The sequence below is a fragment of the Leptomonas pyrrhocoris genome, assembly GCF_001293395.1.
Source record: "Leptomonas pyrrhocoris isolate H10 chromosome Unknown, whole genome shotgun sequence".
Lineage (NCBI taxonomy): Eukaryota > Euglenozoa > Kinetoplastea > Trypanosomatida > Trypanosomatidae > Leptomonas > Leptomonas pyrrhocoris.
Window position 1 is genome coordinate 413344 of NW_015438378.1, and position 26547 is coordinate 439890.

Genomic DNA, 26547 nt, shown 5'->3' on the forward strand with positions numbered 1-26547 from the left:
GGCCATAGATAAAAAAAAGGGAGGCAAATCGACTTCAGGAAACAACGAAGGCCAACAGCAATTAAAGGAAGAGACGAAGAGAACACGCGATCGCGGCTGCACGACCCACAACAAGATGTGTAAACGAAAAGGATGAAAATAGAATAAAAAGAAAAGCACTCGATGATCGCACAAGCACGCAGGACCACGCGAACATTTCGCAAAGAGCAACTAAAAAAAGCCAAACAAAAGTCGATGTATACTTTTCAAGTAGAACCGGTTGTGGTGTCCAAGACTGTTGCGTCGTTTGCTGGTCAGTTCAGCTGCTTTCTCACACACATGACCTGCTTCCCTGCTGCCTGCGTCACCACTGTGTACCTCTGGTTTTCCTTTTTTCCTTTTCTTTCTATGTTTCGCGAGAGCTCACGCATGATCGTCTTCGACTCCTTCGCATATAACTCTTTTTTTCTCCTGGGCTTCGGATTAATAATAATAAGAAAGGATAACGCAACAGCAATGAGACGGCACGCACCTGCGATAACGCGTCTTCCACTTTCAAAGAAAAACGAAAAGAGAAGAAGAAAAAGGAAAGAGTAAAACAAACAAACACAAACACAAACACACCCAGTGAGCACCACTGACCAACACAGAAGGCTCGTGTGTGCGTGCTGATGTGCTTGTGTGTCTTCACTTCGACAGAGCACCACATCAAATCACGCATTACGGCATATACGAGGTTTAAAAAAAAACAAAAACAAAAGGAAACCAAGAAAGGGAAAGAGAACAGAGCTGAAAAACACGAGGTGCGAATTCAAACGCCGGCGTGTCGTCTGTGGCGGCCTTCAGTGCATGCTCCTCCGCCTTCTTTTCGGCTTCATATCGCGTGCTTTTCTCCTTCTCTTTTCGTCCGTTGAGTCAAGAGCCGCAATGAAAGGTCCAGGTACTGCTACTAGCGCATGTCAGGTGCATACATGTATCGTATATCCACCCTTTCACCCCTCCCCCCTCTCTCCAACCCCATCCCCTCTTCAGTTTTCCAACACCTGTAAAAAGTAAAAGGAGAAAGCAAGAGAAAGATTTCGTTCGCTCGTGGGTGGGTGGGTGTGGTGGAACGGTCTGACTCTCCGACACACGCACGCAGTACCACAGCATTCAGCAAAACGATCAACAACCAAACCAAAGCAAAGACGGCTCTTCTTCTTTTCATTTTTTCCGTTAATGCTCCACCCACTGGCGTAGCTATCTTTGGTTTTCTTGTTCTTCTTCCAATCAGCAGCAGCCGCCGCTCTTCGGCTTCGCCTCCTGCGGTGTCTGACCCGGCACGATCGACGCCTTCGGCTTCGGCCCAGCATCGCTGCGCACCTGCGGCGTCACGACGACGTCGTACACCGACTTCGCCAACCACTCGAAGGCCTTGTCTACGTTTGTCTTCTCCAGCGCGGAGGTCTCGAGAAAGGAGAGGCCGTTCTCGCGGGCGAAGCGATCCGCCGTCTCTTTCTTCACGACCCGCAGGTGCTCGAGATCGCACTTGTTGCCAATGAGAAAGATGCAGCACGTGGCCGGCACAAAGACCCGCAGCTCCTGCAGCCAGGTCGGGATGGAGTCAAACGAGGTTTGGTTCGTGATGTCATACACGAGCATTGCACCCTTGGCGCCGTGGTATATGGAGCGCGAGATGGCGCGGAAGCGCTCCTGCCCTGCCGTGTCCCAGATCTGAATCTTCGCGTCGCGGCCTTCGATCTTCACGCTCTTCGTCATGAACTCCACGCCGATCGTGGAGGGGGTGTCCTGGCTGAACTCGTTCGTCGTGTAGCGGGTCATGAGGTTCGACTTACCGACGCCGCTATCACCGATAAGGACGATCTTGAAGCTGAGGTTCGTGTCTTCCATTTTGCTTCCTTTGGCTGTCTTTCGTATTTTCCCTGTTAACCTTTTTTGTATCGGTGTGTGTAGGTGTACTCTCTCTCTCTCTCTCGCGCGCGTATGTGTGAGTAGGTGCGGATCGATAGACGGCAACAATCTGCGAAGGGGATGGATGAAGTTCGAATGCACGCGTTTTCATGCAGAACAACAACACAAGAAAAAAAAGCAGGAGTGGGGAAGTGCAGTAGAAGAGAGAGAGAGAGGGGGGGGGGAATAAGAAAATGATGACCACGTCAGAGCCCGGCAACCTTTACCGCCTCATCACCGATCGTTGCACCCACGTCGAGGGGGCGCCCCCCAACCCGGTTTGGTTTTTTTGCTTTGCTCTCCTCTCTTGAAAGCGGAGGTACCGCAGCGCCCCCACGAATCGTCGTGTTTCAAATATATATATATATATAAGGACAGGAAGGAAAAGAAGGAAACACGCGAGAAAGCTTCGAGTGATGTCGGACGGAGCCGCCCTCGCTCGCCTTCGCCTCTATCGCCCGTTTCATTACCGGCTGGCTGCTCCCCGCTCTCCTTCCCCCTTTTTTCAAAAATATTTTTTTCCCGTTTTCTTCAAGTCATAGTTTGCTCCATGTCACCTGCAAGAACACAAGAACCAAGAGATAATGAGGCCTCCTGGCCGGGGGGAGAAACCAAAACAAGGCAAACACGTAAAGCGCCAACACGCCGACACGTACACACAGCGAGGGGGGAAAATAATAATAATAATAAAAGACGCGTGTTGACTTGACAAAAGAAACAGACAAGATAAAGTAGAAAAATATGTGTCTCCAGCTCTACGTACTAATCGACAACGACGACAACCCACCCCCTCCAACCTAGCGATACGCGTGGCCGCTCGAGGATGACGTTTCAGCGCTGTGAGGGAACATCGCCAGCAACATCAACGACGACCACGAGGAAAAACCACGCATGAACACGCGCATCGAGACAACCAGGAATTGAACAAGAAGCGCACGCATCAGCACCGTACCCTTTCCATACCAGCGAGCGAGTATTGTAACTACTTTTTTTCTTCATTTTCACGTTCTCTCTTTTCATTCTTTTCTGCTCACTGCTCAATGAGCTTCCGTCATCCGTGTGACCGAACGCGTGTAACTGCGTCGAGGCGCACGCGTGCATGCGTGTGGGGTGTGGACAGAGGCACTCCCCCGCCTGTCCCTCTGTGCCCCCGCAGCACACGAAGCGCGCCTCTGGTGGAGCACACGTGCAGGAGAGCAATAACAATGATAACAGAGGGGACGTAATAAGAAAAAAATAACAGACAAAGAACAGGCCAACCTATTCTTCAGGCAACTAAAATACGGTAAACGAGTAAAGAGATAGATATAGATGTATATAAGTGGTGTTGGACGACACATGCCGGTGTGACATCGATTTCAGGCGACTTTATCTATCTTGTGCTCTCTTTTAATAGGAGAGACCAGAAATCGGCAGCATGAAGTCAGACACGACGCGGCCAGGCATTGATATTGGAAAGCTGAAAACAAAAACGAAGAGCCAAATACAAAGGCGGCGGTCTCCCCTCATTCGTGTCTACGCTCCGTTGAGCCGATTGCGGCGACCCACACACACCCAGAGCGGGTGAGAGAGAGAGACAGCCGAGGCGCAAAAAAACAAACGTCATGAAGCAAAAATCAGTAGGAGTTAAAGACACGCAGCGACGACGGTGGTTTGGAGGCGAGGGAAGTCGAATGGACAACAACAACAACAACAGCCAACGAAAGAGGCTGAGAGAACACACGCACGCACGCACGCACGCACGCACGCCGGCGTACTCAGAAAGAGGAAGAAAAGAAAAAGAAGCAACTGAAAATAAAGTAAATAAAAGAAACATCAACAGCGACAGTAAAAACTCGTACAGGAATAAATCGTCAGCTTCCACACAGCATCGGCAGGATGATGAAAAGGAGGAGGAGGGGTGGGTAGGTGCCAAACGATGCGCGCACACAAGTGCCTATGAAAGAGACAGTAGACAGCGTAGAGATAGAGGCGAACATCCAAAAAGAAAAAGAGAAACCAATGCGTCGACGAAGAGAAGAGAAGAGACGCACAGACAGAGGGAGTGGCGTCATCTTTGCCAAATAGCAATCATATATATATATAAATATATAATCCGTCAGCCACATCATCGATCGTTGAGTATTTGTTTTTGTTCTTGCCTTTCCCTTCCGGTTCAGTTGCTGATCCCCATTTCCACGAAGCGCTCGCCGTACGTCTTGGACTTCACACGCGCCAGCAGCACCGTCTGAATATCGAACAGTGCGATGACGTACAGAATCATGTTTAAGAAGGCCGCTGCAAAGAGGATGGCATTGCCGTTGCACTGCGCTATCGGCTCACCCAGTGAGCCAATGGTAATGGTGACGTTGTCCTCGCCGAGCACGGTGCCGATGGAGCCGATACCTCCCCACGTGGTGTTGATGTGCAGATTTCCGTTCCTCTGGCAGTCCTGCACGACTGGCGCGGCCAGACCCCACGAGTGCGCCACGAGAAACATCGTCGTCAGCAGAATGAAGGTGAGGGCGTACAGGAGGCGGTACGCCTTGCGCGGCACGAAGTGCAGGATGATGTACCCAATGACCGTCACAATCGCAAACAGGATTCCAAGGAAGTGGGCGAAGCCGGACTTGCCGAAGCTCTTGGCACCGGTGACGACAATGCCCACCCCGACCACGTAGAGGACGGTGATGACGGCCATCAGAATGGCGATGATCAGCGAGAAGAACTTCCGTAGGAAGCTCAGCACCGTGTCGCAGAAAGCAGGGCAGCCCATTTTTTCCGTGGAAATAGCAAGAGGAGAGAGAGTCTTTCTCTGAATGTGTATGTACTTGTAAAAAATAATAATATATATACTCAAAAAAGGGAGAATACAGCTGGGGGATGTGACGATACAGGAGGGAGCTTCAGGGCGTTACTAACTCTGTCGCGATACGCGTATACGGTATGCGTACGGGCGTGCGTGCGCTTGGAGAAGACGACGAGAGCGGTACGCTGCTGTCAAACCCAAACAGACACACAAACAACAACAACCAAAAATAAGAGGTCTAGGGAAGAACAGAGAGAGAGACACACGCAAACAGGCACGCACGGTAGCTTGTCAAGGCAAATCGACAACTGAACAGAGATGGCATATCGCGGCAATCATGTGTGGATAAACGAAAGAGAAAAGAGTGGGGGTGGAGGTTTCAGAGAAAAAAAAAGGGGAGGAGGGGCGAGAGTAAGAGGAAGGAGAAGAGGGAAAATGTTTGAGGCACGCATTCCATAGTGTCATTGGCGCACGATTTCGTGTTGATTGCTGGAGAGGAAAGGAGAGAGAGGGGGAAAGAACACACAACGCGAGGGAGTTCCTTTGGCGGCCCTGTCTTGGTAGAAAACCACTGTTCGGAAACGGAAAGAGAGAACCACACACACACACACACACAGATGTCCACTTGTAATACGCATGCGCTTTATAATTTGTTTTTCATTCTTCGTCAGCATGAAGCTACATCGTGACGGCGTGGAAAGCACGAGAAGATAAAGAAAGGAAGAAAATAATAATAATAAAAGAAAAGGCGAGACCGGGCAGTTGTGCGTGGAATGCGACAGCTATAATAATAATAGTCACAACAGACAAAGTAATACGCTCAAGGAGGGGAGGAAGCACCGCGCTGACAAACCCTATCCGTCACCACCGCTGCATGGCGGCCGCAGTCACCGCCGTCGCGCTACACCCCGTCAGCGTTGCCGTCTGCGCCGCGCTGTCCACCGTCACGCTACACCCGTTCTCGAACTCCATCCCACACAGGGCCCGCACCGCGTAGCCGTCTTCCACCACACCGTCGTAGCCGTCGCGCCGAACCCGCTCCTTCGTCACGCCATTCGCGCAGATCCAGTTCTCTACATCCAAGGCGAAGAAGGGGTACTGCGCCTCGACATCGGTGGCGGCGACGCAGCAGCAGTGCTCCGTGAAGTTCGCCCAGCTGGTGTAGCCGGCCAGCTCGTATCGCACGTCCTCCTCGGTCCGCCGCACGCCGTTGATGAAGCGCCAGTCCAGCGTGTGCATCATTCCTAAAATGGCGAGGGCGAAGGAGACGGTCGCGACGGTGCCGACCACGATGAATAGGAACGTCAACACGCGCTGCATTGTTTCGTTGATTTCGTAGTCGATGTAGTCCTGCACCGCCGTCAGCTGATTTCGGTGTTCCCAGTACGACTCCTTCAGTCGCTGACGCACGAGGTGCAGGCAGCGCAGCTGCTGAATGAGCGGGTCCGGCGGCTGTTCCATGCTGGAGTCAATCCAGTGGTCCGACAAGGCGGGAGCCAGCGACAGTGCATCCAGCGAATCGACCGGTGCGACACGGCGATCCACGACGGACCTCTCCCGATTGTTGTGCAGGCTGGCGGTGTCACTCCCCTCCTTGCCATCAAAACGAGGTGGGTCTGCCAACAACGCTGTCACCTCATCCTCACTCCGCACCGACGGCGCACGTGTGGTCTGCGTGCCGGTGATAAGCGTGAGCAGCGTGGATTGGTGTCGACGCAGCGAGTGGAGCGAGTCACCGCGGCGGAGCGACGGGGCAGCAGCGGACGACGACACACCGCAACTCGTCTCCCCTCGTTTGCTGAGCGTCCGTGCCACGTGCGATAGCGGAGAGTCTGACGTGAAATCGGGCATCGACGGAGCTGCCGCCGCTGCCTCCTCGTCGTTGTCGTTTACGAAACGGCCACCGGGCTGCTGCGTCTTCCTTACCCTTTTCTTCTTCTTCGCCGGAATCCACCGCACGACCGGGAGCCACCGCAGCCACGACGGCGGCTTCTTCGTTGCTTTGCTCGTGCCGTGACGGTGACGATGGCGAGAAGAGCCGGCGGAGGACGGCAATGATGATAACGGCGGAGATGATAATGATGATCGCGGTGACAGAGAAGAGGAGGAGTGAGCGGGAGATTGGCGGCCCTCGTCGTCGCTGGCGCTGTCCCGAAGCTGTGCAGCTGCTCGCGGAGACATAGCCCACTGTTGGTCATCCGTCGCTGCTTCGTACAGCAACTCCGTCAGCACTGGACCCCACCGCTGCAGCCAATGAAGGGTGCCCGATGTATTTCGCAGTCCTGCGACACCACCACCGCTACTCCGCTCGTCGGCGTTGCCATCGTTCTCCTTCCCCTTCTCATCGTCGTCGTCATCGCTGAGTGCGTTCGCGTAGGTGTCCAGCTCCGTGTCCAGCGGCAGCAAACTGTCGGCCCGCTCGCGGCGGTAGGCCCGCGCCGCTGCGAATTGGCGCTCGTAGGCTGCGGCGCGCAACGGGTGCATCGGCTGCGCGAGACGAAAGCTCGTGGATTGGGAGAGCGACGTGTACGCCGGCGAGTTGGTGAGGGAGGTGCCGTCCGTATTACCGTCGGGCACGGGCGACCCACGCTGGCCCGCTGCCTGTTGCTGCTGCTGCTCTTCGGCGAGCTGGGCGTAGTACTGCCGCTGCAGGGAGAACATCGATCGATGCGACGGCAGGCGAGTTTGCTCGCCTTCGGCGGCGGTGGCTGCGTGGACGGATGAACTCGGCACTGGCGCATGACAGTACAGTCCCCACGGCGGCATGCTCCCTGGCACCTCCACCACGCCCAGCATGGCATCCGTCGGACAGCCCCAGAAAGCCCTCCGCGCACAGTGACGCAGCTGCGCGGCGGTCAGGGCGGGCGTGTCATCGCCGGCGATGCCGCCGGCGTTTCCCTGCTCCCGCTGTGCCGCCGCCGTCGCCTGCCCGCACAGCTGTCGACGCACGTAGACATCCGCGAAGCACAGCACGTTGCGTCGTCGCCGCGCTGCATCGTCGTCTGCGCTGAGGATCCACTTCCACGCGGCCCGCCACGCAGATCGCACCGAGGACGAGATGGAGGCGGAGGCCACCGCGCTCATGACAGCAACGTCGTTGCCGCTTGTCGACACGAGGCGCGACGCTGCACCGTCCTCTGGGGTCTCCGCCTGGGGCGGTGACGCGCCACACCCGGCACTCTGAGTGGAGAGAGCGCTGCCTATCGGCTGCGGAGGCGGGGCGTCCTCTTCCTGCCGTTGCCACGGCAGACGCACTACCCCCAGCTCCTGCGTGGTGGATGCAGAGGAACGCTTCCGTCGAGTAAGTGGGTTGCCCCTCGTTCCACGATGCACGTGCCCGCTGGTGCTGGTGAGACTGGCGCTGCCTTGGCGGGGATGGGTGTCTGTGTGCTGCAGCCGCTGCTGCCGCCCGCGTGCCCGTTCAGAAAAGTAGAGGGCGGGAATGAACGTTGTGGTCGCGTCATCGGCGTACTCGCCGGCGCCCGCCGAGGCAGCGGCTTCGGCTGGCGCTGCATTGGACGCACCTGCGTGTGTGGGTGAACTCGCATTCGCGCAGGCCTCCCTGCTCGCGGGGGGAGGACCTCCTCTATTCGTATCCGAGGCATCGTGCAACGGGTCCCCGCGCTGCTGCTGCTGCTGCTGCTGCCCTTGGTGCTGTGGGGACGTCAGCTCTCGCGCACTTCGCACACGAACACACGCAGGTGGGGTGGTCAGGGTGGGAGTGTTGCCGCGGTCGAGACGGCGAAGCGTCGAGCTAAGCATTGAGTTGCCGGGCGACAGCGACGTCGACACTCGACGGCTGTGCGGCCGCGCCCCGCTCGGCGGCCGCGCAACGGGCAGGCAATTGTACAGCTGAGAGAGGGAGAGCGACGCGGACGGGAGGGAGGAGGAGGGGTGGCGACGTCGCGGCTGCTGAGAGGTCGGCACGATGTCTCCAGCGTCGGACGCGGAATGCGGGCTGTTGCCCCCGCTGCACGCGCCGGTGAGCAGCCGAGCGCTTTCCATCTCCGCCGTCTCTGCCGGGCTGCGACGGTCGGCCGCACCACGCACGCGATGCCCATTGCGGTGTCGAAGCCGCATCTCCCGGCACTCCTCCACGAATCCGCTCTCGTCACTCGAGCCGCTGTACTTCGCCTTGGTCCCTCGCTGCCCGCAAGTCTCCTTCTCGTTTGTGCTGCTGTGCGTGTTGCCCGTGCGGGCGGCGGCGCCGTTGTTGTCTTGGGCCGCTGCACTCTGCCCCTGCGAGGGCACGCCGGCGCAAGGCGAGTCCTCAACTTCGCCTCGCTGGTGAGAGTGCGAGAAGGGCGCGGCGACGGTGCGCCTAGCAAGCTCGAGCACCGTCTTCAGCCAGTCGACCCACGAGTCCGTTTGGAGGAGCCCCGGCAGGGCACGCAGCAGCCGTAACCTCGAAATTGCCATCGGCGCTGCGGTGCGAGGCGTCGAGGGGCTGTCACTCAGTGCCGATGACGGGCCCCTGTGGCGCGAAGGCGACGGTGGCGATGATGCACTGGCGGGCGCGGATGTCGTCTCATATGACGGGGTGAGGGGACAGATGAACGCCTTTGGCGGTGTCGCATTAGCTGCGACGTCCTCGCCCTCCTCTCGTTGACCGTGTGCTTCTCGCTCTCGTGCGGACAGCTGCACCCCGCCGCCTTCATTGCCCACTTCGCCGCTGTTGCTGCTGCTCGTGCTAGAGTCAGAGCAGCTGGAGCTACTAGTTCTGCTTCGACTGCTGCTGCTGCTGCTGCTGCTGTTCTCGCCCTTGTCGTCGCGTCGTGTGCCGCTACGCTGCGTACAGTCCGTCGCACACGCGTCTGTGTTTGGCTGCGGTGGACCGCGCAGTGGGTTCAGCCGGTGGGTCGTGTCACCGTCATCGTCGTAGGCCGCCGTCACGCCTTCCACTAGACGCCGCTGCCACAACTCCGTCCAGCGCCGCTCCTCGCGCAGCGTCATCGCGTTGCCGACAACCAACACACACACCGGCACCAGGATCAGCAGCACCAGCAACACAATCCACACCGCCGATGGCATGCCGGTCTCGCGAATCTGCTGGGCGGCGAGGCAGACAATCGCACACAGGCTCACCATCGCCTGCACGGCGATGAAGTAGTAGGCCTCGACCTGTCGCGAGAAGGGCCGCAGGTACAGGGCGCAGCTGAGGGCAATGAGCGGCACCACGATAAAGAAGACCATGCCGGCCCATGCCACGTCGTGATTCAGGCCCTTCCGCATCACGCACCCCACCACACCTAAAATCACCTTCTGCAGTAGGAAGGACAGGCGGTAGAAGCGAAACTGCGGCTTGTACGCGCGATAGGCAAAGGCGGCGTTGTTCTGCGACACGAGCACCTTCTGGAAGTAAATCTCATCCGGTGTGAAGACGTCGTAGTAGCGTCGCTCCAGCGGGAAGGACTCTTTCAGCACCCGCACCGTGTACTGCGCCATGTAGAACTGCAGGTAGGGGACAAAGAGGAGGTACACCGCGAAGATGAGGCTGCCGCTGACCTTGTACAGCGCGTCGATGTCGGCGTACGGCACACGCAGGTCGTAGACGAGGCGTCGCTGCTGGACGGCGGAGGAGCAGAGCTGCTGTTGCCAGTCGGCCGAGCACCGCTGCGGGTGGGCGTGGTAGTTGCAGGCAAGACAGCCCACCGTTGAACCGGCCAGCACATCCGCGGGCGCGCCGGCTGTGCCTGTCATGGCAGGGAAGAGGGAGGCGGAGAACGGCGTGCGGGTGCCCGCGGCGCACGTCAGCGTCACGCAGTACACAATGGAGATGAAGTTGATGACCACGTTGATGTAAAGGAGGTTGCACACCGTCACGATAAGACCTAAGCAGCGCCGACTGACGAAGTCGCTGATGGCGAACTGCAGTTGCCGGCCTTTCTTGAAGAAGTCCAGCACCCACCAGAACGCGACGCAGCCCCACACGACCATCCCCACCGCACCCAGCGCCGTAAACACCGCGCTGGATTGGATGTCCGCGATGGCGGGGATCTTGATGGCGTTCAGCAGAACTAAACTGCCAATGAAGAGCACCACCACAAACAGGCCCTGCAGCACCACGTCACCCCAGTCGATGTGTTCCATGGCGTCCTTGTCGCGTTGGGCGTGCACCTGCTCGGCAGCCACGGCCACCAAATCGATCCCCTCGCGGTCCACCATCTGCTGTGTCACGCGCTGGCCACGCCGTCGCTGGCGCTCTTCCTCCACCATGCGCTCCATTTCAATCGCATCCTGCCGCAGCAGCTGCAGACGGGCTCGGCCCATCCCCAGGAGTCCGCCGGCGAGCAGGCACAGAAAGCACGGCAGCCCGACACCACCGAGTACGCCGAGGGAGCTGCGCGCCGGCAGCACCGCGCCGGGCACAGCAAAGCTGCTCTGGTTCGCCAGGAGAATAAACCCATACAGGAACATGAAGAGGGTGGCGAGCACGCAGACAAACCAAATGTAGGCGAGCTTGCCGTAGACGAACAGCATGCCGAAGGTGGAGACCACCATGGGGCCGATGACGGCGACGCAGACATACTGCAGCCGGATGTCCAGCGGCAGCCACGCCGGCAGGCTCACGCGCAGATAATTGTGGTAGCGCTGCCCCTCGTTGACATCCGAGAAGACGTCGAGGGCGGCGTACCGCAGAACCTTGAAGGGCTTCGTGTAGAAGTTGGGGACAGTGGAGGGGTCCAGTCGAAGAAGGAGGGCGAGGTACTGGATGTACGACAGCGTCATGTCGAGCAGATCGAAAAACATTATTGCCCCTCCTCTTCCTTCTTCGTTTCAAAAAATAATGATAATAATAGTAATAAAAAGAAGATTGTAAAAGACAAAAACGAAACCCGAAGAAACAGAGTTTGCGATACCAGCGGTACGCCTACAACCGTGAAGAGGACAAAGGCGGAGTCACCGGCCAACACCATCAAATTGCCAATAAACACTCTTTTTTTCTTCTTGGCAGTTTTCTGTTGAAGGCGTGACGCACCCTGTTGCCTCCAATTACGCCGTCGTACACAGCGGCGACTTCACTTTGCTGAAACTCAAGAGGGAACAAACACCCACACACACACCCACACACACATGTAAATAAATGCGCAAGTAATAATAATAATAGCAATAAAAGCGAAGCAGCCTGATGTCAAAGATGGGAGAATCCGACTGACAGAGACACGAGGACGACGCACAACAGCGGATGAAGGGTGCCAAGAAGAGAGTGAAATGCGAGGTAGATGTTTAGATGTGGCGGCACATGTTGCTCCTACACGTACACAAATACGCATACACATTAAATGTCTGTGTGTATGCGCCGCTCCACCGCAACAGGAAACAGTAAAATAAAAATAATAATAAATAATGCAAACACCCGCCCCCCCCCAAAAAAAAAAAAACCAGCCACAGAAGCTTTGTCGGAGGAATAAGAGTATTCCAGAACAGGAAGAAGCATAGAAGAAAGCCGAGGTGTGCACATACAGCAGCGAATACGCTCGAAGGAAGGAGAAAGAGAGAGAGAGAGAGAAGAAAACCAAACCAAACCAAGCCGAAACAACCACCACAACTTGCGCTCGCTGCTCGCCCCTAAACTTTGCTGTGGCGGCGCAAGCGGCGGCGGCGGGATCGAGGGCGGGAAAAAACACTGCCGCTGAAGACGAAACTCTACGGAAGCAAAAGACAGCCGCCTCACACACGCACACACGCGCGAAAACAAACAAAAGAAAAGAAAGCGTCGATGCTGGCTTCGCTTTTCGGCCTCCCTCTTCCTCAAGGCTTTTTTATTTGGAGCCCGTCACCGTGGATCTGGGAGAGGCGTGACGAAGTCCAACGCGGGGAGTAGGTCCCGTCTTACGGTCTCGTTTTGAGCTTCCGGCTGACATCGAACGTGCGAGGCAGCAGATGTCAGGCCGGTTCCAGTGAAGGAAACGAAAAGAAAAACAGCAACAACGAAGAGACAGACCAGAGGTAGGTATAGAGAGAGATGGAGGTAGACGAGAAGAGCGACATCGAGCACCATTGATAGACCCACACACCCACACACACGCCTCGAGTACGCATCATAGAAAACTTCCGCGCCCTCCCCTCAAAAGAAAGAAGGAAGAGGTAGCGCACTTGTCACCTCTTCATCAGCGGACATGTCAAGCACTGACGTCTACAGAATGAGGCGAGCCTCCCCCAACTATGTCATTCCTGTTTTCGCGGCGACTGCGGCGGTGTTCGAGTTCAACCACGCCCCCCTTTTTGCCGATGCAACGATGGCTTTCTTGTTTGTCACGACTACTTCCCCCCCCCTCCTCTGCGCACACGGGCTTGTCGCCTGCCGCCCAATTCAATGCGATCTCCACAAAGCTTTTGATGGCATGGACTGAACCAGCAATAGGAAGAAAAACAAACAACTACCCAAATGACTACATACACGCTACCTGCTCACCTGAGATAAATATGCTGACCAGAAGAAAAACAAAAAGGTGATCCTCTCGAAAAACAAACAAGCAACAGCAACAACACCATCCGCCGTTGCTCTGTTGTTGAGGAAGCGCGCCGCGACGTGTGCCAACGAACAAACGATCAAATAAAACATAAACGATTAGACAAAGCGTATGAATTGGGCAACATCGAATCCCGAATGGTGCCTTGACTCCCCTCCTATGTTTCTTTGAGTGCGAGATCAGCGCGCAGATATAAGAGCACAACGTCAGTAGAACAGCCGCCCCTATCACAAGCACAACGATTCAGCAGCATCGCGTATGCTCCATCACGATACACGCATTCAGCTTCAAGACGTAGATGCGCCTCAAGAAAGAAGAAGGGGCACGCCAAATCAGTCAAGCAAATATTTTCCCTTTCCCGGTTCCTTTTCGGTAGATTTTTCGTTCTCTTCTTGATTCAACACAACAGACAAGCACAACAACGGCGACAACACAATAGAACAGCAAAGAAAGAGAAAAAACAAAGCTCTTCACATCCTGCACGTCTTCCACCTTTTTATGACGTCGGTGCGCTCTCCACCACCCGCAGCAGACCCACGGCGGCGCTCACCATACCGGCAATGGCGCAGTACGGGTGGAGAATTGCGTTCAGCGGGGCATCGCCCTTGTACGACTCGTAATCGGTGAAGCAGTACTTGTAGGAGAGATAGAACTCCGCCAGGTAGCGCGCCTCAAGCAGAATGGTCGCCGTCAGGTTCGGGTGCACGCGCAGCAGCCACACGTAGTCGAAGAACTTCCGCATCATCCACGGTACAAAGAGGATGCCGGTGGTGCCTTTGCTAGGGCCTTCCGCCGCCGCCGCCGCCTCGCCGGGGACGAAGGCGTCGTTCGTGTCTCGGCTCGGCTGCGGGTGGAGGGGACGCACTGCGGTGTTGCCCATGGGGGGCGGCGGCGCCAGATCCACCAGCTCCGCCGCTGTCGTGCGACCTGCCCCGTCTGCGTCGGCGTTGGCTTTGGTGTCGCTACTGGGCTTCTGCGTTGCACGACGCGCCATGTTGCCACGGCCACCACCACTACCACCGGCGCCGGCGGCATCCGGCGTTGCCGTTTTGGCGGCCGTGCGGCGCCGCGCCTCCTCCGCCTCGTGCACCTCCGCCTCGTACATCTGCACCCACCTCGGCTTCTCGCGCTGCATGGCACCGATGGCGAAGGAGTTGTCGCCGGTGTCGCTGAGGGTTCGGGAGGGGTGTCCACTCGGCACCAAGAAGGGACTGGGGCGGGGATGTGCGGCGCTGCCGCCTGTGGCGATGGGCAGAGGAGCTGGTCCCCCTGCCGTGGAGGACGTGGCCGCCGCCTCGTCCTCGTCTCCCCCCTCCCCCTCAAACGCGGCCGCCTCGCAGGGCAGCTCCTTGTACAAGCACCCACAGCGGCTACAGGCGGGCATGAGTCGTGCTGGGTCGGCCGCCTCAACGTAGGCGATGCTCGACACCACCGGTGCCCCGTAGTCGAGGTTCAGCGGAGGGAAGAAGAGATCGGTCTTGCGACGGGCGATGAAGCCGTGGGTGCGGAAGACCGTGTCGGCCGGGTCGTCGTCGCCCTGGCAGCCGCAGCGGCATCGGATGTTCTGCCGCGCCGTCGCGTACTTGGTCCAGCCCGGCTGCAGCAGGCGAACCGTGTTGAGGAGGAGGTCGATCACGGAGATGATAAACCAGCAGCGGTTGATGAATCGTGTGATGCTGCGGCGGTGCACCTCAATAAAGGTGACGGCCGTTAAGCGCTCCGACGAGATGAGGGTGGCGTCGCGCAGGAAGCGCCGCAGCCCCGCTGCGACGTTGCGGATACCGAGCAACGTCATGAGGACGGGATTGAACTGCATTATTCCCTTCCGCAGACGTGCCGGCAGGGCCGCGGAGGCCGGCTGCAGCTCGTTCAGCCACGCCGTCATCGTCCTACTCACCCCACCAGGGCGGACGTGGAAGCTGCTGTTTGCCTCGGAGGAGAGAATACTCATGTCGCTCTCGTTCAGCTCCTCGTTGACGGCCTGCTTCGGCGTCGCAGAGAGGGAGGACGAGGGGGAGACGGGGGATCCGGCGGGGCCCGGGGCGGGCGGCGCCTGCAGCGCGGGGTCCGTTTCGAAGGGCGGGCACTCCCTCTTGGGGCGGCGCTGTTCTTCATGCGCGTGTTTCGCGGATGCCAGATTTCCGTCTAGTGCCGCACCGTCATCCATACTACTGGTACTACTAACAGCGGCGGCAGCAGCAGTTGCGGTGTCCCTGTCCGAGCTGCGCACCGGCGCCTTCTTCGACCGCGCAGCAACGCCGTTGCAGTCCTTTGCCTTCTTCCCTGATGACTGCGGGGGCGGGCTGGGGGAGGTGGGGGAGAGGTGGCCGGCGTGGTCCGCAAAGCCCGGTGTCGTGCCGTAGCCGTATTCATCCGACTGACTCGGCGGTACAGTCGGCGCCATCGCGGGCCGCCAGTTGTCCATCATCGACATCGGCTCTCCGGCGAAGTGGGGCCCGGCGGCATTCGGCATGGAGGACGGGCCCTCGTCGCCCGTGATGCTTCCATCTGGGTCGGTGGTGGAGGAGCGACGGGTGGGCCGGGTCAGCGGCCGGAGCAGCGTCGTGCGTCCACCGTCCTCCTCTCCCTCGGCGACGTTGTACGAGTCCATCATGGGTTGGGTGGCGGTGGCGGTGGTGGCGGTTGTCGTCTTGGACGGCGTCATGCCAGGCAGGTGGTCGTGCTGCGGGAACTCCGGCAAGGTGCCCTGCACATACGGCGGGGCTTCCGCGTGCTCTATTGGCCCGGACCCGTCGTCCGCCGAGGAGCTGGTGGACGTGTCAACGCGCTGTTTGCCGGTGGACGCCACCGTCGACGTCGCCTCCGTCGTCGCTGGCGTCCTTCCTGCCTGATCAACCGTGATCGGGTCTGGGCCGTTCGCCGTGTTCGAGGTCGTTGGTGCGGTGCCCTTCGCTGGCTCCTTTGTCGAGTCCGTGCTGCCCTTCGCATCTGACGCGGGTGTCGCGGCGGAGGTTGCATCGTTGGTGGCCGGGGAGGTCGGCGAAGGGAAGGCACCGCGGAAGCTGCGCGGCGACGCCTTGCTCGAGTGCTCTGGCGACGTGCTCTCCTCGTCTGCCGGGCTGTGTGGCAGGACAGGCTGCGACGGCGGCGGGGAGGCGGCGAAGTTCCTCGGCCCGGCCGACGGCCCCCCGCGCGGCACGGAAATGCCGATCGCATTCATTGCCGTGTGAATGGCGAGGTCGGTAAAGCTGGCGTTCGCCATCCGTTGGAGAAGGCCGCTGCGATCGGCGTCCTCCTGCTTGCCTGAAGTACCAGCTTTGTTGCCGCCACCTGCACCACCGCTGCCCGGCTCCCCACGCTCTACCTCTGAGATGTGCATGAAGGTGTCGTCCGCCAGCAGCGCACCGGGGTAGATGCTGTCCTTCTTGCCCTGCATGCGCTCCTGAATACGCCGGTCCATCGCCATTGCCTCCGGCGATTCCTCCAGCCGGCCCTGCCCCGGCGTAAGCTCAGCCGCCTGAGACCAATGCAAGAGCTGCCGGGACATGGCACGTCCCCACACTGGCGATGCACCCAGCATCAACAGCACTTGCTCCACTCGCGTCACCACCGGCAGCAGGACGCCGCAGCTCTGGCGCGAGATGGCGTTCTCGTACCTCATCCACATTCGCTCGCACACCGCCTGCACCGTGAATACGTTTAGCAACCCCCGCCCCATCTTGAAGAGGCTGCGGCCGTGGCGGATGGTGTTGTAGTTGCGGTAGAGGCGCTCCGCCCACGGACCGGTGAAGACCTGCACCTCGGGCGAGAACAGCGAGGGCATCTTCAGGAAGCAAATAGCGAGCTGCAGACTGTACTGTGTTAGCTTGAACATTAAGTCACGCCCGTCCGAGGCGGTAAGGACGTACAGCAGCGTGCTCGGCGGCAGGTCGTTTGGGATTAGCACATTCACATTGGCGCCGTCGTAGTAGCCCTCCACGCGCACCTGTACACGGTCTTCATTTGCGCTGTCCTCGCCGATGGACTGGGCGTCGTGCGGGCTGGGGAAGTCCGGCATGCGCCCGTGCCCTTCTGTGGGCGAGACCCTTTGCGGGTAAATCACGGTGACCCCTTTCAGATTGCTCTGCTGTTGCTGCTGGAGGGCGATGAGTTCCTGCATCATGGCGTTGTCGCGACCCACGGTGGTGGGGGAGGCGCTGTCGAAGTAAGGACCGGCAGGGCTTTGCATCATCGGGGGCGCCGCCGACACGATGTCCGCCATCGAGTCCACGCTGCGCAGTTGGGGTGGTATGATCGTCGTGACCGACGGTGACCCGCTGCGCTGCAGCAGTGTGGCGAGCTGCGCCGGGGCCTCGAAGCTGACGTCGGAGCGTGTGCTGCCGCTGCCCCGGCCTGGACTGCCACCTTGCAGACGTCGATGCGACGCCACACGCCGTGTGCGCAGGGCACTGGTAGAAGGGCTCAGCGGGGCATAGCCCTGTGTGACGGTGCTCGGGATGCGCGGCGAGGCATCCGTGTCGAGGGTGCTGCCGTTGCTGGTGGTGTAGCTGGGCAGTGGTCCTGCGAGGTGGGGGCGGAAGGAAACCGTGCGGTCGCCAGAAGGACGGTCCATGACGAGGCCGTGCTTCTTTGCCTCTTCTTTCATTTTTTAAGAGTTTTATAACACTCCCTTTCTCTTGCTTTGTTTTGAATCGCCCCTTTCCTTCGATGCAAGAAGGACGGACGCAGTACGAAATAGAAGAGGGATCTCGTGTGTGTGACGTGCGCCGGCAAGGCTGATCAGTCGCCCTTAAAGGAACACGCAGTTCTCGCGCAGAGTGCTCGCAGGGGTATGCGTTTCTTCTCCCTTCTCCTTCTTCTACTCTTCTACTTTCCTTCACAAAAATGTATTTAACTAAGCAGGTAACTACCAAAAGAGAAAAAATATATACGACGCTTCTTTCGCGCGTAGAAGTGAAGTACTTATGAGAGCTCAGTGTGATGCACACTTCGGCTGTGCGTTTTATCTTCCTTTTCTTAGCAACAACAAATCCAACTACACCGTTCGTGTTAGATGTATAAGAAACGACAGCGGTGTGCGCCAGCAGAGATCTGGACTGCTGCGAGGCGGCACGCCTTTGAGGAAGCCACCGTCGGGTGACCGTGGCGAATGCGTACCTGGAACAGAGACCGCCCTCGAACAGCCGTCGACACTCACCCGGAGTAACACAACTGTAGGTATATATATCGATGGAAAGGAATCGGATACTTGAGGAGGTAGAAGGGAAGGCGCCAGCGTGAGGCGGCCGGTATGGCGTTCGACGACTGGACAACCGTGACGCAGGCACCCACACTAATCACAACAGAGCGGGAGGAGATATGCCAATACGATGCGCGCTGCCTTCGCTCAGCTCTTTCACATAAACCACTTATGAAGTGTAGTTTAAACAACAACAATAATAATAATAGAAGGAAAGAGGTTTGTAGGCCGAAGATGAAGTGAAGGCATAGGTATAGGAAAACGTGAAAGACCTTTGACAACAAGGGGAAGAGGTGTGTGTCTTGAGAGCGAGCGCGAAAACGGAAGCGCTCGTAGGAAGCGCTGAAGTAATATTAATAATAATACAACGACCGTAGCGTGTTTCCTCACGTGCAAGCGAAGCGCTGCACACACACACACAAGAAGAGATCCTTACCCCTTCTTTTTGCGCTAGTGCGCGTGGTCAACGATGGAACTGCCAAATGCACTGGCGAGCGCTCGAGCAAAAAAAAAAATATATATATGGCACTGTAACACCTTTTCTTATTTGCTTCTTGCTTCCTGTTATTTACAAAACAACAACAACAACATCAACGTTGATCATAAAAAGACGGCATGCGGTGCGACCAACCAGGGAAAAGGAACCTTCGCAGCTCCACCCACCCATCCGAGTGAGTATGCGTGAGCGCTGAACCAACACGCAGCGCAGCACACGCCGTTGCGCGACAGCTGCAGAAGGAAAAATAAAAACTATAATCAAGTTTCGGGTGAGTCGCGCTTTCTGCCTCCGACAAACGCCGGCTCCACCCCACCTCCACCACGCCGACAGACCTTCTCTTTTGGCGAAGGAAGAGAAACAAAGAAGAGCGAAGCACAGTTCAGAAAACGAAGACCATTCGATACCCCTCCAACATCCGGCGCACGCCAACAGCGGCAAGAAACAACATGACAAACTATCAACATATATATATATATATATATATATATATATATAGTTAGAGTAGAACAACCGCGCCATCAAAAGGTATGTGACGAGAGGGCCAGGGGGAGCAACCCAACACCCCTCCCCCAAAACAACGCAGCCACAAAGAATTTTCTTTCCTTTCCCTTTCCACTGGACGAACTGCTGTGCTCGTTCTGACGGTCATCAGTTACACCGTCGTGGCCGCGTACTCAATCGCGTTCGCTGCCTCGCTGCGGCGGCGCTGCGCGACACTGCTAGGCTCGTACGAGGGGAACTTCTCTTCGCGGACGCGGTCGTCCTTCAGGCTCGTGCAGTACAGCCAGCCGAGGCCAAAGCGCTCGTTGTCGTGCGCATCCACCGCCATGTTCACCGCCACCAGCAGCAACAAGGGACCGAGGAACTCGAGATAGGTCTGGCCGACGTGCGTGGCGTACGACTTGGTGAAGCCCCAGAGGCGGTGCACGGCGCTGTCCGCCTCCTTGTCTGCGCTGCCTTTGATAAACATCATAATGGCAGTGGAAAGCTGCTGGGCGTGTCGATGTGTAACAATAGTAAATGCTAAAGCAGTACAGGTGGAGAAGCTTGGCGCAGCAGGGTCGAAGTATCTCAGCCGACTCAGCGCACAGAACTGAAAAGGAGAGAGGTGAGGGCAGCGGTCAAGGAAGTACGGCATCCAGCGAATGGCCCGTTTGTGCGTAGCAGATACACCGGGTTGGCCCGCCACTGCCTCGCCACTACCGAAAGGGGAGCAAACACGCCCGCTATCCCCTGCTTTCACAGGTCAAACGGCGTAAAAACACACAAAAACAGAGCGACCAAGTCGCAGGCGCGTGTTGGCTGCCCTCGCGTCTTCGTCGTTTCTTCCCTCATATCGATGCGTTCGCGGCGGGGACGAGGGGGAGTTTCTGCGCTCGCGGTCACCGCCTGTGGTGATGGCGCAGGCACCGCTACGAACCCGGGAGGGAAAGGGAGAGAGAGAGAGCGGCCTAAATAAAAGAGTGCGTTTTCGCTACTATTATTTTTTAGGGATGATCCTTTCTTTTAACATTTTATCGCTGACGACTTCCACGCGCGTAAATTGAAGGAGGGGCAGGCGGAGATATATATAGAGAATGACACCACCAACCACACCGCAACGAAGAACAACTTCGTAAGATGCAGCAGAGCGTCCAACGTACCCCTTCCGCCAGTCAGACGACAACAACGATCGCCTTTAAGAAATATATAAATATATATATATATATATATATAAACCAACACAACGGAACAATCACCTCCGCATCAACAGCCGCCACTTTGCTGGTTTTCATTGCCTTCTCTGGTTTCTCCACCTTCTCAGTCGGCATCGCTATAGTTGGCCCGCACGATGCGGTGGATCTGCGAGGGCATCAGCTCGCTATCATTGGTCACAAACAGCGTGATGAGCTCCGGCGGCACGTACTCCGTCACCGGGGCATGGATCGTCAGGCCACGCCCGCTGTCGGACACGGCGACACCGAACGGCGACGGCCAAACATCCTCCGGCGAGCCGTAGGTGGACCACGGCATCTCCTGCGCCCCCGACCGTGCAATGCGCACCAACCGCGTGCACAGCTGATCGCTTGGGTAGTACGGAGACATCTTCAGCGTGGTCGTCACGACCAGCACGGGCACCGCGAAGTGCCGCGCCGCGGCGCAGAGGACGTGGGTGCCGATCGCGGTCAGCATCCCCCCGTTGGCCAGCACGTTCTCCGCCCCGACGAGGACCTTGGTGCACATGCTCATGACGACGTACGCCGAGCTGTCGGGCAGCAGCTGGGCGTGGATTTTCTCTCGCAGGAGCGCCGCCGCGAACTCCTGCGTCGCCTCCGCCGGCTGCGGGGCGCCCTCCAAGATGAGCACCTTAAAGTGCTGACCCGCCTTGGCCGCCTCGAGCAGGTAGCGCCGAATGGAGTGACTGCAGCCGAGGGTGATGATCGTGTCAGAGGAGTGCAGTTGCCGCGGCGCCCGCCGGCACAGCTCCTCCGTCATCCCCTCCAGCTCCCGCTTCAGCTCGTCGATGGCTTCCAGCGCGTCGGTGTAGAAGTTCTCCACGCGCACCGGGAACTCGATGGGACTCTCCTCCTCCTGCACCTGCTCTCGCCGGCTCGGTGCGCGCTTCAGCACCTGCCGGCCGGGGATCTCCATCGCTACAATCGAGCCGGCGCGCTGCAGCAGCGGACTCCCGAAGTCGTTCGCCATCGACGCGCTGTGCTGCTGGTACGGCGACGGCTCCCCTCGATCGGCGAAGCGCACGGAGAGGCCGCGGCGGGTGTAGGGGTCCGCCGAGAACGCGTTCTTTTTCAGCGCCGGCGAGGCGGGCTTCATACCTTTCGCCGGCAACGTGTGCTTTGCTGCATCGTCGTCACTCTCTTCCGAAGCGTTACTGCTGCTGCTGCTGCTGGAGCGAGCGCTGTTCTGATTGTTCTCCTCCTCGTCGTCTTCCGACTTGAGATCCTCTAAGATTGCCTTCGCGTCCAGCTCCAGCTCCGCTTCTGTCGCTTTGTTATTCGCCGCGGACTCGCGCACGATCGACAGCACACGACGGGTGACGTTCATTAAAAAGAGCGTCGCGAACTGCGCCCGCAGCAGCGAGTCGCCGGTGCGGGCTACCAAGATCAACAGTCGACTGACCTGAAGGCTGGCCACCTCTGCTGCCGGGTAGCCTGCCTTGAGCAGCTGAACGGTCCTGCTTTGCGGGTCCTCCTCTGTGTTTTGGAAAAGGCGAACAATCGAGGCCATCATCTCTGCCATCTTGACAGCCGCTGCGGTGGAAAGGCTCTCTTCGCCGCTGCGGGCACCGGCCAGACAGCCGCGCTTTAAGTCCGTGATGAAGGCCTCTGCGAGGTTGCTCACCTTACCGAGCAGCTCCTCCGACTCCTCCGACATCGTGTTCGCCATTACTTTCTTTCCTATAAAAACTTCTCGCTTTCTTTCGGCTTGGAATAAAGAAATACACACACATGTACACCACTAGCAGTTTTTTATGGCCGGGGTGCCACAACAGCAGAACGGAGGGGAAAAGAAAGCTCAGTAGAGGGAGCAGCCAATAGCAGATAGATGGGGGATGCCTGCGTGTATAAACGGGCAGCAACCTGCTGAGTGTTCTTCGTTTGAAAGGGGCGATCCGAGGTGCGCTCCTGCTGGATGGCGCGTAGATAACGCGTTGAGGGAACAGGGAAGGCTACGCATCCAGCTGCACACGCAAGCGTACTCGCAAACAGCGTCGAGGGAATGCGGACAACAACAGCCACACAAGCAGCCGCGTGAAGCTCGTGCTCGCAACACACCCTTTATATGCCTCCCATCCCAAGTTAAGATTACCAACGTCTCGAGAACAACAACAACAACAACAAAGAGGGTCTCTCGTTGATCTTCTTTCGCATTTTTCAGGCGTGGACGTGTGCGACGAGGCGCAACGCCGTTCTACAACAAACGGCAACGAAGTGGGAGGGGGAGGGAGGGGAGGGGGGGGGGGGAGGCCACAAGAGTCTAATGAATACGTGGAAGAACAGGAGGAACACAAAGGAGTTCCCCACTCTGCCTCCTCCTCCTCCTCCTCCCCCCCGCAGCAACAACAGACAAAGGAATGATTAGGCTCTAGAAACGAGGAGGGGGGCGAGAGATGTACGCAGAACGCCGCAGCGCTGACGATAACGGTAATGAAAGCAACCACCACCACAACACAAAGACCCCCAAACCCACATACGTATAAATGTATATGCACACCCACCTTAGGTGAACAGCTGCCGGTACAAATGACCGCACCCACGCACGCCAGTGCGCGAAACTTCAACAGAAAGGGTAGACAATACAAATAAAGCCTCTATGGAGAACAGGACAACTTGGAGATCAAACCAAAAACACATCGTGGGTGATGCCGGTGCAGCTGCAAGACGCGACAGCTGCCTCTATCAGAATAATAATAATAATAAATATATATCCGCCAGTACGTGCTCAAGGGCAACCGTCACTGGAGGGGAAAGAGAAGGCGGCGGGCGCGGCGCACGATGCGAGAGCGAGCAGAATATGGATGAAAAAGAAAAAGAAAAACGTGGAGGAACTCACGGACCTCAGCGGCCCTGGAGGGAGCTGCTATTCGTGCTACTGCTGCTTTTCTCTTTCACTCCACCATTTACTTCTGCGCCGCCGCCGCCGCCTCCGCCTCCGCCTCCGCATCACGCTTGCGACGCTCCTGAAGCACCTCCGACATCTTCTTCACCTCCTCGCGGCGCAGCGGATCGTCTTGATCGTCCTCAGCCACTGCCGCTGCAATGGCACCACGCGCGCTGCCGCCGCTGGGTCCAGCCAGATTCGCCATCGCTGACGAACGCCGTCGACGCTGTGCCATTGCTGTCGCCCTCGTCTCGCCGTCCCCCTCCGCCGCCGCCGCCGCCGCATCACCGCCATCGATAGTATTGCCGTGGCGCGCCGGCACACTCGAGCTCTCGCTGACCGCCCCGCCGTCGGTGTCGTTCAACGAGTCGAGATCGAAGTCCAGCACACGACCGCCCGGCGGAGGCAACGCGGCCACCGTCGCAAGCTGCACCTCGTCGTCGTCGTCGTCTTCCTCCAGGCCTTCAATGAAGCCAGCCCCCGCGTGGGCGGACGACCGACGCTTCCGCTGCCGTTTAAAGCCCTCACCGCTCCCGGCGGCCGCACCCCTCATATGCTTCTGCGGAGAACCGGCCAGCGAGGTAACCGGGTGCTCCGTCGCGTTCAAAAGCGCACGGGCAGCCATCGACGAGATGCCGGCCACATCAGCCGCAGGGCGTGTCGGACCCGCTGCCCCACCGCTGTTGTCGCCGCCGCCGCCGCGTTCATGGGCGAGGGGCACGCGCCGGTTATTTGCCGGGATGACGAGTTGCGTGGAGGACACAACCGGGACTGCGCCGCTGTCGACACCGTCGTCTTGTATAGCACTATGGGCCGCGGAAGAAGCAGCGGCGGCTGTTGCTGTGGTGATGAATGCGTTGTGCGACGTTGCGTCACTTGCCAGGGCGAGCAGCTTCTGCGCCAGCACGACGGAGTGCAGCGGCAGCGTCGAGGAGCGCCTCGCCAAAGCCGGGCTGGCACGTATTTCGGGTAGACGCACATCAGCGCGGTAGTCGGCTACCAACGCCGCGAGTCGGTTCATGCGCTCCGCCACCTCGCGCAGCAGCGACTGGTTCTGCGCGTTTGCGCTTATCTGCGCCGACAAGGCGTCCTTCTCTTCTCTGAGAAAGGTCTCCATCTCGCGCTCCATCAGCGGCGAGCCGGCTGCCGTCCCTCTCCACGCCTCGCTTTGAGAGGAGGACGACGCGTCCTGGCCGGACGCAGCACCGTGGTGTGTGCCAGCCCCGACGCAGTACCGGGTCTGCTTCTGCCGCTCCTGCAGCATCCGTGTCTCCTGCTGCAGCACCCTCCGCGTCTCGCGTAGGTTGTCGAGGTCATCTTGCAGCTTGCATTGCTGCTCCATTTCGGCGGTGTAGATGTCCACCAACTGGTCGAGCGTGTCAGCGTGGGCGACCTGCATCATATCGCGGAAGGCCGCCTCAAAGGCGGAAAGCCGCTCATCCGCGACATCGTCCTCCATTTCACCGTCCCCACCGCCGGCCGCATCGCCCTCTGCGCCATCCCGCGAGGTGTTGGTTGTCTTGAGCAGCGTCAGCGCCGCGCGCAGGTTCCACCGCTGCTTCTCTAGCTGCGCCTTCGTGTTCTCGGCTGCCTCGAGGAGCTGGGCTTCTTCCTCGAGCTGCAGTTGCAGGTCCACTGCCCGCCGCTCCTGCACCTGCGTCGCCGCCAACTCCTTCTCCACCTCCTTGCGTTTCTGCTGAAGGGCCTTTTCCTTCGCGCGGCGCATCTTCGCGCCGCTTTGCTGCAGTGCCACTCGTGCCTCGACGGTGCTGCTATAGGCCGCCCGCGCCGTGTCGTACAGCTCCAGTAGCTGGAGATGATCGCGATGGCGGTCCGCGTACTCGTTCTCGAGCATGTGCTGCTGCACGTCGTACTGCGTCGCCTCCTCGCGCAGCGTCGCCAGGTGGTAGCGGTAGTTCTTGAGCACCACACCGACGGTGCTCTGCTTACGCAGGACCTCGTTTAAGAGGTGCTCCAGTCGCAGCAGGCGTAGGTAGACGGGTCGGTTGGCCCCCATCAGCAGCGACGCCGGATCGAGCGGGGCACCGGCCTCCTCCGTTATACTCGTCCGCAACTCCGTCTCATTCTCCAACGCAGCGGTGTTCACGCGGACCTCGTGCATCAGTCGGTTGTGCCGCTTACGCGCAAGGTGGATGCGCTCCTCCACCACCTCCAGCTCCGCTGCCGTGACGGAGGACGGCCCGTTGCGGGTGCCGGCGCTGTGTGCGCGTGCCCCGGTGACGCACACCTCATCCGACACCGACGCGGCTGCATCGCGCTTGCGTGATTCACCGGCGAGGATGATGTTCCGCAGCGTCGCATTGTCGTTGCAGTAGGCGCGGAGCTGGCGGCGGTACTGCCCGAGCTGCCGCTGTCGCTCGTCCTCAATGTGGGTCTGCTGGTGCAGGGCGTCCTGCAGCTGCTGATAGAGGTAGGCAACGTCGTGTCCGGAGACGGGATTGCTGTTGCTGCTGTCGTCCGCCAGCCGGGTCGGGTCTACCGAGGCGGGCCGCGTAGGTGGCCGAGTATTACTACCACCACCACCGCCGGCGCCCGCATTCCTGACGTGGCTACCTCTGCCGTCCGCCCCGGCAGCGGAGCGGCGCCGAGCCGGAAGGGCAGACACCGGCGACGTAGAAGAGGCGGCGAGGGGAGAAGCGGCACGACGCCATGCACCGGCGCTGGCGCTGCGCTTGCCGGCGGATGGAGCGCGGAGGTGGGCGGATTTGCTGGCCGCATGCTGACTACTGCTGGTGGGACCGAGGCCCGCCGTTGCGGCGTTGCCATACATTTTCCTTTTTTCTGTTTGCTTCTATCAGTTGTACTTGCTCAAGTCTATCGAGCGAAGGTCGTGTTTCTAACCACCACCACACACCATCACCACCACCACCACACACATATATATGCAGGAGTGCGGGTTGCTCTTCCTCCAGTACGAAGGAGGTGTCTATGCAAGAACAGCAGCACCGCAGCGGACGAGCTTCGTCTTTTAGATTTCTTTTAAAAGAAGAGTACCAACATTGAATGAGAGAGGGAAAGGACAGTATAGAGGTGGTAA

At 58.6% G+C, this 26547-nt stretch overlaps 8 protein-coding genes across 8 annotated transcripts; all 8 read right to left on the minus strand.

The window, feature by feature from the left end:
• Positions 1 to 385: 385 nt before the first annotated feature.
• ABB37_08168 (hypothetical protein) lies at positions 386 to 700 on the minus strand (the record flags this gene model as incomplete). The annotated part of the gene is made up of 1 exon (XM_015807070.1): positions 386 to 700. One exon carries the CDS (start codon positions 698 to 700, stop codon positions 386 to 388), a length of 315 nt encoding a protein of 104 aa, XP_015654465.1.
• A 548-nt stretch (positions 701 to 1248) lies between these two features.
• On the minus strand, positions 1249 to 2000 carry ABB37_08169 (putative mitochondrial small GTP-binding protein Rab11, putative (Rab11); the record flags this gene model as incomplete). Its single annotated transcript, XM_015807071.1, has 1 exon — positions 1249 to 2000. The coding sequence occupies exon 1, from the start codon at positions 1867 to 1869 to the stop codon at positions 1249 to 1251; it is 621 nt and encodes a 206-aa protein (XP_015654466.1). The 5' UTR covers positions 1870 to 2000.
• Positions 2001 to 4084: 2084 nt separating this feature from the next.
• Positions 4085 to 5026, minus strand: ABB37_08170 (hypothetical protein; the record flags this gene model as incomplete). The annotated part of the gene is made up of 1 exon (XM_015807072.1): positions 4085 to 5026. Exon 1 carries the CDS (start codon positions 4682 to 4684, stop codon positions 4085 to 4087), a length of 600 nt encoding a protein of 199 aa, XP_015654467.1. The 5' UTR covers positions 4685 to 5026.
• Positions 5027 to 5578: 552 nt separating this feature from the next.
• ABB37_08171 (hypothetical protein) lies at positions 5579 to 12576 on the minus strand (the record flags this gene model as incomplete). Its single annotated transcript, XM_015807073.1, has 1 exon — positions 5579 to 12576. Exon 1 carries the CDS (start codon positions 11465 to 11467, stop codon positions 5579 to 5581), a length of 5889 nt encoding a protein of 1962 aa, XP_015654468.1. The 5' UTR covers positions 11468 to 12576.
• Positions 12577 to 13687: 1111 nt separating this feature from the next.
• Positions 13688 to 18560, minus strand: ABB37_08172 (hypothetical protein; the record flags this gene model as incomplete). Its single annotated transcript, XM_015807074.1, has 1 exon — positions 13688 to 18560. Exon 1 carries the CDS (start codon positions 17795 to 17797, stop codon positions 13688 to 13690), a length of 4110 nt encoding a protein of 1369 aa, XP_015654469.1. The 5' UTR covers positions 17798 to 18560.
• Positions 18561 to 19542: 982 nt separating this feature from the next.
• ABB37_08173 (putative mitochondrial hypothetical protein) lies at positions 19543 to 19984 on the minus strand (the record flags this gene model as incomplete). Its single annotated transcript, XM_015807075.1, has 1 exon — positions 19543 to 19984. The coding sequence occupies exon 1, from the start codon at positions 19861 to 19863 to the stop codon at positions 19543 to 19545; it is 321 nt and encodes a 106-aa protein (XP_015654470.1). The 5' UTR covers positions 19864 to 19984.
• Positions 19985 to 20690: 706 nt separating this feature from the next.
• On the minus strand, positions 20691 to 22347 carry ABB37_08174 (putative translation initiation factor eif-2b beta subunit putativeeIF-2B GDP-GTP exchange factor; the record flags this gene model as incomplete). The annotated part of the gene is made up of 1 exon (XM_015807076.1): positions 20691 to 22347. Exon 1 carries the CDS (start codon positions 22272 to 22274, stop codon positions 20691 to 20693), a length of 1584 nt encoding a protein of 527 aa, XP_015654471.1. The 5' UTR covers positions 22275 to 22347.
• Positions 22348 to 23508: 1161 nt separating this feature from the next.
• Positions 23509 to 26487, minus strand: ABB37_08175 (hypothetical protein; the record flags this gene model as incomplete). Its single annotated transcript, XM_015807077.1, has 1 exon — positions 23509 to 26487. The coding sequence occupies exon 1, from the start codon at positions 26278 to 26280 to the stop codon at positions 23509 to 23511; it is 2772 nt and encodes a 923-aa protein (XP_015654472.1). The 5' UTR covers positions 26281 to 26487.
• Between the last annotated feature and the right edge of the window lie 60 nt (positions 26488 to 26547).